Source organism: Dictyostelium purpureum (genome assembly GCF_000190715.1).
Source record: "Dictyostelium purpureum unplaced genomic scaffold DICPUscaffold_582, whole genome shotgun sequence".
In the NCBI taxonomy this organism is placed as follows: domain Eukaryota; phylum Evosea; class Eumycetozoa; order Dictyosteliales; family Dictyosteliaceae; genus Dictyostelium; species Dictyostelium purpureum.
In genome coordinates, this window is record NW_003519916.1 from 1 (window position 1) to 13,677 (window position 13,677).

Below are 13,677 nucleotides of genomic sequence, written 5' to 3' on the forward strand. Positions count from 1 at the left end.
TTTTTACTCCAATACCAATTCCAAATCCACAACCAACACCACAACCAACACCACAACCAACACCACAACCAACACCACAACAAATACCACAACCAACACTACACCCAATACCACAACCAACACAAAAACCAAAATCAAAACCACCCAAACCAAGACAAACTACAACTCCAACTACAACTCCAATACCAACACCCCAAACAACACATAAACAAAATAAATCCAATACCAAGACCAAAACCAACTCAAACTCCCTTTCAGTATTTTCCATATGCACCAACTCCAACTCCAAATCCAAATCCACAACCAACACCACAACCACAACCGCAACAAACACAAAATCCAAATCCAAGACCAAATCCAAGAACAACTCTTAATTCAACAGTTTGGTCTTACTTACCTACCCCAACTTCAACCTCAATACTATACCAACCCCAACACTAAATCCACAACCAACACCACAATCAAAAGTGTATAATATAAACAATACTTATTTTTATAAACTAAAACTCATTGTATATTTCAAGGGGCACAATCACCTTATATCAGATTCCACAAATGCATAACATTCATCCAATGACCCAGTATCAACAACCTTTATATATAGAATAGGTAAATATCTTTATTTTTAGTTAATATAAAATTATTTATTAATATTGTTTTTATTTAGATTTTTTAATTTAGTTATTTGTACCAACAAAAAACAAAAAGATATAGTAGGGTATCTTCTGCAGATTATTAATAATATAAGGTATTCAAATTTATTTAAACCAATTTAAAAAGAATTAATCAAGTCAACTCTTTCAGTGCCCGAGGTATTCTACAAATGTTGTAGACCCCTGATGTATTATATATAACACCCCGACAGCGGTTAAATAAAATTTTTTGCCAATCAAATCAACTATTTATGAATATCATTAAATTGCTCTGGCCAAGCAACTTTAATAGAAATAAAATAGTTTCAGGAAGAGAAGGTAAAAACTATTGAAGCAATCAAGGATTATAAAAAACTTCCCCTCCAGATCCAGGCACAATTGCAGTAGACCAATCAGTATTTTTATAAACAAAATAAATTAACTATAATATATTTTTAAAAAACAATTATAATATGGTGTTTCAAGTGGTAGTTCGATTCAAAATGTTTGTCCAATAATTCAAATGAAATCAGTAATCGGTCAAATAATGGTTCAAGTGGTGAAACCAACACCTGACATCATAATGCATAAATTGGTCCAAGTCTGATTTATCAGTCAAATGGTGGATCAAGAAGTGATTAAAATGGTTGTCAAATAGTGGTCCAGATAGTTCGTGTCCAAATTCAAATGTTGGTACAAGCAATGTTTCAAATAGTGGTTCAATAGTTGTAGAATAAGTGAATTAAATGTAGTAGTTCAAATGGTGGTACAGCTTGTACAAGCAATATTTTAAGTAATGGTTCAAATAGAGATTTAAGCAGTGAATTAAATGTAATTGGTTCGAGTGATTCATTTGGTATTGCAAGTGTAAAATATTATCTTCAATATAAGAATAAAATATCTTTTAATAATCCATTTATAAATTTTAAATAGAAATCTTCTTCAAATTCAAATACAATTAAGAGTATCTAATCAAAATATTAAAAATCATTCAATAAAGAATTATATAATTAAAAATTATTATAAATATAATTATTTATTTATATAAAAATTTAATTTATTTAAAACTACAAAACAAATTTATTTATTTCTTTTAAAAATCTGTTGATAAGGTTAATTGATGATTTTCTTAAATTTCTTTTTATCTATTTTCGAATGCTGCCTTAGCGATTTGGTATGAGTTCATGAACCTAAGTCTAATGATACCGGTAATTTGCTGCTGAAGTAAATTGATAAAGATTATATATTGCTTGAGCAACTTTAACTGGATGCCCTTTGGAGAGTGGCAAGAATTTTTTAATCATTTCAATGAGTTGTTTTGTGTTATATTCTTAAATTTTTGGCTCCTGTAAAATTACCACTTGCAAAACTTGTACTGAAACATTTAATGTCCAATTCTTTTTGCAATGATATGGTGATTGCATTCAATGCATCTTTAGTTGGTTCATATGCAGAATATTTACGGCCAAGGGTAGAGTATACAAGGTAAGATTATATGTTTAAATTTAAACCAGAAAGTTGTGCTTTGAGATATGGAATTGTGTCTTAATTCATAGTATACACCAAATAAATTGACTGCATAATCTTTTGAATATCTTCTGCTGATAACTCTTCAACATCCCCAAATAAATCATATCCACATCAATTCTACCATGTTCTTGAATGGTTTTATTTACACTTCTTTAATACTTTCGTTGGTAATATTATTTATTTATTTATTTTTTTTCTTTAAATTTTAAACATTTTTTTTATAGTCCCAAGACTGTGCTTAATGTTGATTATTTCATTTTATTAATATAAATCTAAAAATGGTGTTTTTTGGTAAATAAATTAATAAAAAAAATAAAAATTAAAATAAAAAAAAATAAAAAAATAAAAATTTTTTTTTAACCATTTTTTTAAAATTTTCATTAAATTAATAAGAGGATACATATGTCATTTTATTAATTAAAAAATTATAAATATATTTATTTTTAAAGATTATAAACTTATAAATAAAATGTAAAAGTAAAAGAAACAAATAACAAAGATTTATTTTGCGCAACAACATAAAAACTTAGCCATCAATTGGGTTCTTCACTACTAAGTATTATGCCGTTATCTTGACGATATCGGCTCCAGTAAAACTGTATTCATGACAAATGCAGCACCAGAAACATAGGAAATGGAAGAATCAATTCTAATAAAATGGCTGTAGCATCAACATCAATAAAAAAATGGGATAAACAACAAAAATTATATTACAATTATTTTATCTTCAAATAAAAACTCAAGATAATAGGAAAATATTAAGGGCCCTTATATTTATTTATAGTTTTCCTAAAACTTTAGATCATAATCAACTTGTCAATGAGCTTGATCAACAAATAAAAAAGCAATTACTAAAATTACAAAGCTCTTCATCAACATTAGCCTGTTTGACTGACATATCTCGCTTCTCATTATAGATTATTAATACCAGGTGAACAACTTACTTTGCCACAGGACGCTAAACTTAAGCATTCAAAGATTACATTGCTGTTCCAATTAAAAACTAGTAAAGTCATCACTGATCAAAAACCTTTTATCAGTCTATTTAAATAACTCAATTCACTTATGATTTAGATCATTGTTATCCGATTCAAATATAGAAATTGTATGAACTGAAACTTGAATACAACAAGAAAGGTTAACTCGGGTGTTTTTAAAATAAAGGTAAAGATTAAAAAGGATTTTTTGGATATCCAATCATAAAAAAATAAAAAATTATAAAATAAACAAATAAAGGTAATTAAAATTTGTAATAAATATTTAATCTTTATTTAATAAATATATTTAATAATAAATTGATAATTAATATAATCTATTGATAATTGTATTATAACTCTATATGAGAAAATGAACTCTGAATTGATAATCATTAAATTGTACTAAATATACTTTTTTTGATTGTTTTTTGTCAATTAAATTAACCTATTCTTTAATAAAAAAAATTGGTTAGTAATTCTGTTTTTATTTTCAAAATATTTTCTGTATAGGTTTATTATTTTTAAGATAATTTACTTACTTTTGATTATTATTAGTTGTATCTTCCATGGTTATTTAGTATTTATTTATATTTTTGGTGTGCGTTGTAAAATAGTGCGATTATACTGCTAGACTATGACTTTGAGTGATTGTTGACATGAAGGTGGTGAAGGGTGTATACTGTTGGAATATGATTTTGAGTGGATTGTGATATTGATTTGAGGTAAATGGGAATTTGATGTGAAGAATTCTTGTTGGATTGCAACCTTTCCTTCATTGTAGTTAAAAATACTTGTTTATTGCCGTTTTTATTACCATTCAGAGCTACTTTGATAGACCAAATGACATTTCTTTTAAATTTTCCAACATTCCATCACCGCTATTGACCAACTCTTTGATTTACAGAGTCTATTTCATGATATATAGGTTGGTCTTGGTTTCAACAGCTTTTTTTATAATCTCTTTCGAAATGAGTGGTGTGTTGTAGTCCAATGCAATCCAGTGTTCGTTGCCAAACTGTAAACAGTCGTTAAATATTTTTTATTTAATATACATTAGTTGACCAGCTTCAACAAATCCAATTCCAAACATGGTTCTCTCTTTCTCTTTTAAACATACAAAGATATCTGCACCTGGGGAATTCTTTAAGAATTCATTATCTTGATCCTTGTCGTTATATGGTTCTAAAAAACTTAATACAATTTCACCATTAGAATCTTTCTTTATATTGGCTCTGCTATTAAGTTAACTGATTTTTTATTTTAGTTATTCTCTGTACCATCTTTAATTAACACATTATTATTAGTACTTATTATTACTTTATCATAACAAACAGTTCTGAATATTTGAATCATTTTAAAATTTTTATTTATTTATGAATATATTAATTTTGAAAAATTATAAAATTTAAAAAAAATCAAAAAAAAAAAAATCATTTTCATAAAAATAAAAATAAACTTTTTACTAAAATAAATATTTGCATTATTCAGAAAATAACAATTTTTGTATTAATTTTGGTGTATATACAGAAAAAAATTATTATTTTTTATTTTTTTATTTTTTTATTTTTTTTTAAATTAATTTATAATCTGTTTCCATCAACGTCATAACTTGCATAACAGTCTTGGGCCCAATGTGATGTTCTTCCACAATTGAAACAGGAATTTTTTTCTTTGTAATCGCTTCTATGTACTTCTCTATGGATATTATCTTTAATAACTACTAAATTACTTGGTCTATTATCAACTTTGTTTTTATTAATATGGTGAACATGTTCGTTTGGTTCAATGGGTCTTCCAATTTTTTTTTCGGCTACAGTACGGTGGGTGTATTCCTATTATTATTTTTATCATATGAAGAAATATAATTAAAATTGAATAATGAAATATTAATTAATGAATAACTATATTACCCATCCTCCATCATTTGCTTGGTATTGACGATATCCACTTTTGTTATATCTAATATTAAGATTATTGTTATTTGACATTTTATGTTTAAAATGATTAATTTAATATCTATTAAAAAAATTTTTAAAAAATAAGAAATAAATTAAAAATTAAAAAAAAAAAAAAATAAAATAAAATAAAATAAAATTAAAATAAAAAAAAAAAAAGTAATTATTTCAAAAAAAAATTTATAAAAAGAATTTATCTTTATTTTTATTTGGGTTTGATTAATTAAAAAAATTTTAAATAAAAATAAATAAAGGCAGCAGATATTAAAATAATGAAATCTGGATTGTCATTTAGAAAACTATCAATTGAACGCACAACTCTATAATTGGACATAACTGATTTGCTAAGATTAGAACTTGTGTCAATTGAATAAGTTTTTGTAAGCTGCCCGATAGGAACCATTAAATCCTTTCTTCTAATGAACCATTAAATCTTTTCCTTATCTAAAACCATTCGATGATACCACAGTTGCTTGGCCAGAACAATGTCTGATATTCACCAAATAGTTGATTAGAATGAAAATATTCATTGGTGTTGATTTAATTGAAGGCCTTTTACTTTGATTGGATCTTTACCTTCATGGTTTTTGAACTGCGATAAATTCTTCTAAGTTTTTTTTTTTTTGATACTAAATCATTATTTTTCTATTTTATTTTATTACCTATTAAAATCTATATTATATCTACTAAGATATATTAAGGTTGAGGTTGAGGTTGAGGCTATTATGGAGGTTTATGTTGATACTCTGGTTGGTATCTGTTTTCGAAATCTAAAAAAATAGTTAGACAATACATTACTTCAGATATAATATTAAAATGAATACTATCTAATACTACTTTTTCTTTTAAAAATTTCATATTCCTCTATGAGCCTTTTGGTCTTATCAAAATCTGTTTCAAGCTTCCTATCTTCAAACAATTTTTCAAGACCATTATTTAATTTTAACAATTTTTTTTCATTATTTTTAATTAAACATTCAAAAAATAATCTATATAATTTAGCTAAAGAAAAGATTCTAAAATGATATTATAAATGTTAATATCTATAATAAAATAAAAATAAAGTTATATATAATTTAAAAATGAAAAACTTACATAATTGAAGAAAATAATGAATAGAAAAGAGACATTGCCTTATCAGACAAGGTGCCGGATGAAGCAAACTCTTCATATAAAAAAGTTGCTAAAAATAATTCTAAAATAAAAAAATAAATTGCTAATACTATTATAGTTACTATTACTAAACTGGTACTATTATTATTTAGATTACTAATACTATTATAGTTACTATTACTATTTTTTAAACTGAATGTTGTAGGTTCTGGTGCTGCTTTTGTTGTATTGTTATTACTATAACTATTTTTTAAACTGAATGCTAATGCTACTGTTGTTGTAAAATTATTACTTTTACTATTGTTTAAACTGAATGATGATGATGATGAAGCTGCTGTTGTGTTATTGATATTGATATTATAAGGTTCTATGATATTTACTCGATATTCTAATAGTCTAATGATTTAATCGATGATATTGAAAAACTTTTATTATTATTTGTGTAGTTTGGTAAAAATGTTGGTTCTATATTATCTAAAAAGTATGCGCATTCTACTAAATCAAACATGTATAGCTGTTAATCAACTAGTCCAAATGTTATTACCACTTACTTTTAATTTAATTTCTAATAAAACTTCATAATTTTCTTTTGACCATAAAGCCTATGATCTTATATGCTTAAATTTATTTCTATTAAAGCTGCGGTTGTGAATGTTGGGTATTGCAATTGGTCATGGCTTTTGATGAATAGTTTTTGCATACTGATGTTTGTTCTATCATTTTAATATAAGATAAATCTTATAAAAATAGTATTTGGTTATAAAAAAAATAAAAAAATGAAAAAAATGAATATAAAATTTAAATAAAAAAAAAAAAATTCAAAAAATTCAAAATTAATTTTTTATTTTTTTAATTTTTTTTTTTTTTAAAATCAAACTGCACCACCATAAACATTATTTTATTATAAACTAAATAAAAAAAATATAAACATAGTTTATGGTACCATAAATTTTTCAACACCAGTTCATCTCCAAACAAATGGTCATTCTGTATTAAGCACAACTAAATCACTCCATTTTTCGCAAAACCATACCAGAACCAACTTTTATATAAACTGCCAACTCACCGCAATTAACAAATCATTAAAGAATTGGGTAAATGATATAAGCTGCTTTCAGAGACAACTTAGAAAACAAAATGAACATACCAAGAAATACAAAGTAGGTGTTCAAATAATATCACAACACCAACAACAACAACCAGAAACAATACCACAAAAACAACAACAACAACCAGAACAAGACAATACTCATATAAAACGTAGTCAACTAAGACTATCTTAAAATTATCAAAATATTAAGAATAAGGTTTTTAATCAAGAAAGAAATGCAGCTTAAAATTCTCTTATCAAAAGTAGAAATTAAAATTCCTAAAGGTAATATTTAGAAATCTTGGTGATTCCCCTTTTAAATGAGGTAACCAACTAGGTAAAATTCTTATCAATCAAAAATTTCAATTTACTCAATTTGTGCCTAATCTGGCACATTTTAATTGTTAATATAAAAAGTTCGGATGGTGTAGTTGGTTATCACGAATCCTTAACACGGATTAGGTCGTGGGTTCGATTCCCGCTCTGAATATTTTTTTAATTTCTATTTATTAAATCTTCCCGGTGATAGAAACAAATAAAATATGTAATGTATTATCATCAAAATTCAATATCACCACAAGATGAGGGGGAGCAATGATAGCCAAGTGGTCGAACGAATTTCCTACAAGTTACCGCTCCGGGTTCGAAACCTAGTCTCAGCAGATTTTCCGAATCACACACGAATTGACGTTACCGTGCCCAACCTTGTATGCAGTGTGGTAAAACTCATATAAGCATTAAACACATACCAAACACAATAAACTGATGACTTAATATATCATTAAGAATCATCTTCACTTTTAAAAAAAAAAAAAAAAAAAAAAAAAAAAAAAAAAAAAAAAAAAAAAAAAAAAAAAAAAAAAAATTCAATAACAAACCCACAAGATCAATATAGTTTTTTGTTTGTTTGTTTGTTTGTTTCGTCATTAGATAAATAAATACCAGCAAACCCCTAAGATCATCCAGGGTTAACGCACTAAACAACATCTTTACAAGATTAGCTTCACCAACTTCCAAAAATAAAACCGCCATAACAAATAAGAATACAACCGCAAAAAGTAACCGTACTCGAAATGTTAGCCAAATATCCACACAAATCAAAAACACTCCGTACCAATTAGGCAGTCCGAAATCACCTGCTATTGAACAAAAATCTAAGAAAAAAAAAACTTCTTAAACTAGATAGGTTGTTTCAACCTTACCCCAACACCCACTTCTTCTTATATTTTAATATAAATAAACACCGTCGCTTACACTAATAATATTTATTATATTATTAAGTAAGGTTTTTTTAAAAAAAAAAAAAAAAAAAAAAAAAATCAAATATCAACCAAAATGATTAGCAGCTTCAAAATAAATTTAACTAAATTTAAAAAATAAACAATAAATAATAAAATGATCAAGTAAAATAATTATATTTGTTTTTAAACTTTATTATAAATACTTAACTACACCTCGAGCCACGTTTTTTTCATTTATATGCAAAAAAAATAAAAAATTAAATAGAAATAATAAAAAAGTGGTTGGAGGTGTAATTTATTCAATTAGAATTAAACTAAATAAAGATTAAAATTTATATTTAAATAATTAATTTACCCTATTTTTAAAATCTTTTTTTTTCAATGTAATAGCTTACCTAGGTAATATGGATATCAATCGAGAGAGAATTTTATGAAATTTTTAAATCAAACATTTAGATTTAATTAATATTTTAAATCCAAATTTTAAATAAAAAAATAAGGTAGAAACTATTATTTTATCATAATTATAAAGAAAATAAACAATTGTTTTTTTATTTTATTTTTTTTTTTTTAATTGTTTATAATTTTTTAATTTTTTAAAAAAGAGTCTTTAAAAAAAATTTTTTTTTTTTTTAATTAAAAATTATAGCTTTACAACACACACATAATTTTTCATTCATCAACATTTTTTTTTTTTTATAATAGCATTCAAATATTCGTTCATTTTTACACCTTTTTTTTGTAAATAATATTTATCTTTTTTTTGTAAATATTTTTTTGTATATTTTTATATTATTTTTTTTTTGTACATTTTATTTGTAAATAATTTTTTTTTGCAAACAAAATGTATGAATTTTTAAACTTGTGTGTTTATTTATTTTTTGTTGGTACCATCTGTTGGAAGTTACCATCTTTTATTGGCAAATTCAGATTCAATAACACCAAAAGAAACAACAAAGAAAAAGATGACTGCCAATGTTGGAACAGTGAAGTCAATTACTGGGAAAGTCAGGTGATCCAACAAATTCAACTACAAGAACCACAAGAACACCTCCAACACCTCCAAAGCCTCCAAAAACCCCAACTACTCCATCTTTACCAAGAACAAGAACACCTCCAACAACCTCAACAAAAACAAAAAAACCAAGAACAAGAACACCAAAAACTCCAACCAAAAGAACCAAAAAAACCACAGCAATCACAACCACAGCAATCACAACAACCAATTCCACAAGGACCAATCCCATTCATCCAGCTAATTCGTCAACAACCCCAACATCAACAACCACAACAATCCCAACAACCAATCCCATTCATTCAACGAATTAGCCAGCAACCCCAACCCCAACAACCAAAACACCTACAACAATCCCAACAACCAATTCCACAAGGACCAATCCCATTTATCCAGCTAATTCGTCAGGAACCCCAACATCAACAACCACAACAACCACAACAACCAATCCCATTTATCCAACGAATTAGTCAGCAATCCCAACCCCAACAACCACAGCAATCACAACAACCAAAACAATCACAGCAACCAATTTCAAAGCAACCAATGCCACAACAACCAATTCCACAACAACCAATCCCATTTATTCAACGAATTCGTCAACTACCCCAACCACAACAACCACAACAATCACAACAGCCAATCCCATTCATCGAACGAATTCGTCAGCAACTCCAACAACAACAAACTCATTCACAACCAACACAACAACTCCAAAACCAAAATGCTCCAATAAATCCAAATGAAATTGATTTATCTTTGGTCAATTCAAATGGAAGATTAAGTTTAGATCCAACTCCATTGAATGAAACAGAAAAGGCATATATACGTTTAAATGAACGTATCGAACTATATCAACTAATGCCAAAAAAGGAAATCCCAGGTGATGGTAATTGCCAAATGCATGCGCTATCAGACCAAATATTTGGTGACTTGGAGCATAGTGTAATAATAAGAAATAACATTGTCGATTGGCTTAGAAAAAATAAAGGATTTTACCTTCCAAATGGAGAAACCCTCTCAGACTTTGTAACTACAAACAGTTGGGAGGAATATTGTGATAGTATGTCCAAAAATGGCACATGGGGCGATCATTTAACATTGGTCGCTGCAGCTGAAATTTATAAAATAAATATTTCTATAGTATCTTCAGTTGAATCACAGAGTAGTTCTTTCATAGAAATTACTCCAAGTATTAAATGCGAGAATGGAATTTTGTTATCACATTTTGCAGAATTCCATTACGGTTCTTTATGCCCATTAGCCAATTAAACCATTATATCGGTAAGTTATTTTATATTCCCACTATTTTTATTTATAAACCATTTTATATTAATTCATTTTATTTAATACATTATATTTTAGCAATTTTTAAAGCCATAATCAAGTAATATACAAAGATTCTAATCCGTCTCTAGCCATGTTGTACATGTAGTATCATTTACAGTAAAAATCTTATTGAATATAAAAGTAGGGATTCATTTTTTGTTTTTTTAATAATTTATAATAATAACTATTCACTATAATCCATAAATTGTGTCAATTATCACCGGCACCAAGTAGCAATGTAGAATCTGGATCATGTATTTCTGTAAAATCTACTGTGAATCATTTGTTTCATCAAGTAGTGTAGAGTCAGGATCAAATTGTAGTGTGGAATCTGCTACATCAAGTAATAGTGCAGAATTTGTTGCACCAGTTACAGCTCCTTAGAATATGTTTCATCTAGTGATGTTTCATCTTAGCCAACTGGTGGTGACTATGCAGCTCAAAGGGTCTAGCTGTTCGGGAATATATTTGTATAAAAATATAAGAAAAAGGTGTAACCATCCATAACTTTTTGAAAGTGCTGAAGAGTCTTGGTATTATTATAAAGTTGTTATTCTTTTTGATAGTGATTGGTATCCCCAAATGTATTTTTAACTCAAGATTGTGGTAAATTTCTAACCAACCAAGTAACCAATGAAGCTCATCCAACCAGTCAAGTAACTAATGATAGACTTCATCTATCTACTCAACTATTTTATTAATATCATTAATTGCTCTGGCCAAGCAACTATGACCATAGAAATCAAATAGTTTAAGGAGAAGAGAAACTGAAGCTTCCGTGTAACTATTAATCAAGCTAGGGGAACAGTCACAATGGTGTTATTTATTCAAATATATAAAAATACTCTGCAAAGGAATTATAATAGTATCTGAAAGAGGTAGTCCAATTACATCGTTTTCTGTTAATTATTTAAAATATTCAACCCTAACCCCCACATAAATTAATCATACTAAAACCTTAAAATAATAAAATCAAAAATCAAACAGATAAAAGCCTATAATAAAAAAACATTTTATTTTTTTTTTTTTTAAATTTTTTTTATAAAATTTATTTTTTTTATTTTTTTTATTTTTTTTATTTTAATTTATCTAAAAAAAATTTAAAAAATAATAAGATAAAAATGGGAGTTGATAAATATTATTATATAAAATAAAAATTATAATACCCGCTCAAACCCGATCTAAAAAAAGTTAAATAAAAATAAAAATATAATTATTTTTGATTGGATAAAATTTTTTTTTAAAAAATTCAAGTTTTTTTAACCCCTTTTTTAAAAAAAAAATTTTAAAAAAACAAATATTTAGGATTTAACTTTGCCAAAGATATCATAACTTAATATTAGTTAAGTAATATAAAGGTTTTTAAAGTTATTGATTTATGTTTTTTAAATTTTTTATTTTTTTTTGAAACTATTTAAATAAACATTTTTTTTTTTTTTTTTATATTATCTTTTTTAAAAATGAAAAAATTATATTTCTTTATATTATTTATTAATATATTTTATTTCTCAATTATTGTAAATTCTCAAAAATGTAATAAAATAACTTTAATTAATATATTTTTTTTTTTTCCAAACATTAATTTTTTTTTTTAATTTTTAGTTAACCTAAGTTTAAAAGGACAAATTTATGACCAAGATCCCTCATTTAATCCTAATTTTGAATCTAGAGAAGGGGTTTTAACAAAAGGACTTGTTAAAGAAAATTTAAATCCACTCACCAAAATCCCAGAGTTATTATTTTTATCAGCAACACACCAAAATAACATTAAAGGGGGGATTGTGAAACCAGATTTGTTTAAATTTTTTTTTAGCACAAACCATGACCCAAACTCACCAGGGTATAATATTGCAAAATCAATTATATTGAATTTAACTTATGATAAACAAAAAGATGTCTATGTAATTGACAATCAATCTTTCTTTCCACGTAGGTATTTTATTTTTTTATCTTTATAAAAATAAAAACTGTTTATTAAAAATTTTCTTATAAGTTGATAATAGAGGTTTAGATGCAAATAAAACAGATTACAAATACTTTGCCCCCAATAACATTTATCATAACTATCATTTTTGTTTAAAGATAAACAATCAATTTGCATATCAAGGTTTTGAAGAATTTACATTTGAAGGTGGAGATGATTTTTATCTTTTTATCAATAATAAATTAGTTATTGATTTAGGAGGTATCCATACATCACAAAAAGCAACAGTTTATTTAAATGTTTTGAATTTAATTAAATATAAGGTATATCCTATAGATCTCTATTTTTGCCAAAGACATACAACTCGATCAACTATTAGAATAGAAACAAATATAGAAATGTTTTGTGCATTTTATGACTTTTGTGGAGTTTGTAATGGTGATGGTTCTACTTGCTGTAATCCTAATATAGATTGTAACGATAATAATCCATGTACAATTGATTTATGCCCACCCCCAATGGGAACAGATTGTATACACACCGCTAAACCAATTCCAAAGAGTGATTTTTGCTCTATATATCGATGTAATCGTTCCAATGGTAATATAGAAAAGATTCCCTTGAATATCGATGATAATAACCCATGTACAATAGACAGTTGTGACCCTTTTATCGGTATAACTCATAAATCACTATGCACTGGTTGTTCGGTTTGCAATAATAAATCAGGTCAATGTGAACCATTAGATGACGTTTGTAGTGGTGGAAATCTATGTACTATCAATAAATGTGTTTTAATTAACAATTCATCAGGAATATGCATAGAGGAAGATAAATGTAAAAAGAATAATACCGACCCATTTACTACTAC

General features: G+C 26.3%; 6 protein-coding genes across 6 annotated transcripts; 4 read left to right on the forward strand and 2 right to left on the reverse strand.

Moving 5' to 3' along the window:
* Positions 1 to 258: 258 nt before the first annotated feature.
* On the forward strand, positions 259 to 441 carry DICPUDRAFT_159575 (uncharacterized protein; the record flags this gene model as incomplete). Its single annotated transcript, XM_003294509.1, has 1 exon — positions 259 to 441. A coding segment is annotated over one exon (183 nt), but the record flags the coding sequence as incomplete, so codon positions are not given.
* Positions 442 to 4,719: 4,278 nt separating this feature from the next.
* On the reverse strand, positions 4,720 to 5,127 carry DICPUDRAFT_43619 (uncharacterized protein; the record flags this gene model as incomplete). Its single annotated transcript, XM_003294513.1, has 2 exons — positions 4,720 to 4,971; positions 5,050 to 5,127. The coding sequence occupies 2 exons, from the start codon at positions 5,125 to 5,127 to the stop codon at positions 4,720 to 4,722; spliced, it is 330 nt and encodes a 109-aa protein (XP_003294561.1).
* Positions 5,128 to 6,130: 1,003 nt separating this feature from the next.
* Positions 6,131 to 6,715, reverse strand: DICPUDRAFT_85025 (uncharacterized protein; the record flags this gene model as incomplete). Its single annotated transcript, XM_003294514.1, has 4 exons — positions 6,131 to 6,137; positions 6,190 to 6,289; positions 6,383 to 6,574; positions 6,634 to 6,715. The coding sequence occupies 4 exons, from the start codon at positions 6,713 to 6,715 to the stop codon at positions 6,131 to 6,133; spliced, it is 381 nt and encodes a 126-aa protein (XP_003294562.1).
* A 143-nt stretch (positions 6,716 to 6,858) lies between these two features.
* Positions 6,859 to 7,490, forward strand: DICPUDRAFT_159581 (uncharacterized protein; the record flags this gene model as incomplete). Its single annotated transcript, XM_003294510.1, has 2 exons — positions 6,859 to 6,865; positions 7,141 to 7,490. 2 exons carry the CDS (start codon positions 6,859 to 6,861, stop codon positions 7,488 to 7,490), a joined length of 357 nt encoding a protein of 118 aa, XP_003294558.1.
* A 1,892-nt stretch (positions 7,491 to 9,382) lies between these two features.
* Positions 9,383 to 10,825, forward strand: DICPUDRAFT_85026 (uncharacterized protein; the record flags this gene model as incomplete). The annotated part of the gene is made up of 1 exon (XM_003294511.1): positions 9,383 to 10,825. The coding sequence occupies one exon, from the start codon at positions 9,383 to 9,385 to the stop codon at positions 10,823 to 10,825; it is 1,443 nt and encodes a 480-aa protein (XP_003294559.1).
* A 1,679-nt stretch (positions 10,826 to 12,504) lies between these two features.
* On the forward strand, positions 12,505 to 13,276 carry DICPUDRAFT_12023 (uncharacterized protein; the record flags this gene model as incomplete). Its single annotated transcript, XM_003294512.1, has 2 exons — positions 12,505 to 12,811; positions 12,876 to 13,276. Coding segments are annotated over 2 exons (708 nt in total), but the record flags the coding sequence as incomplete, so codon positions are not given.
* Between the last annotated feature and the right edge of the window lie 401 nt (positions 13,277 to 13,677).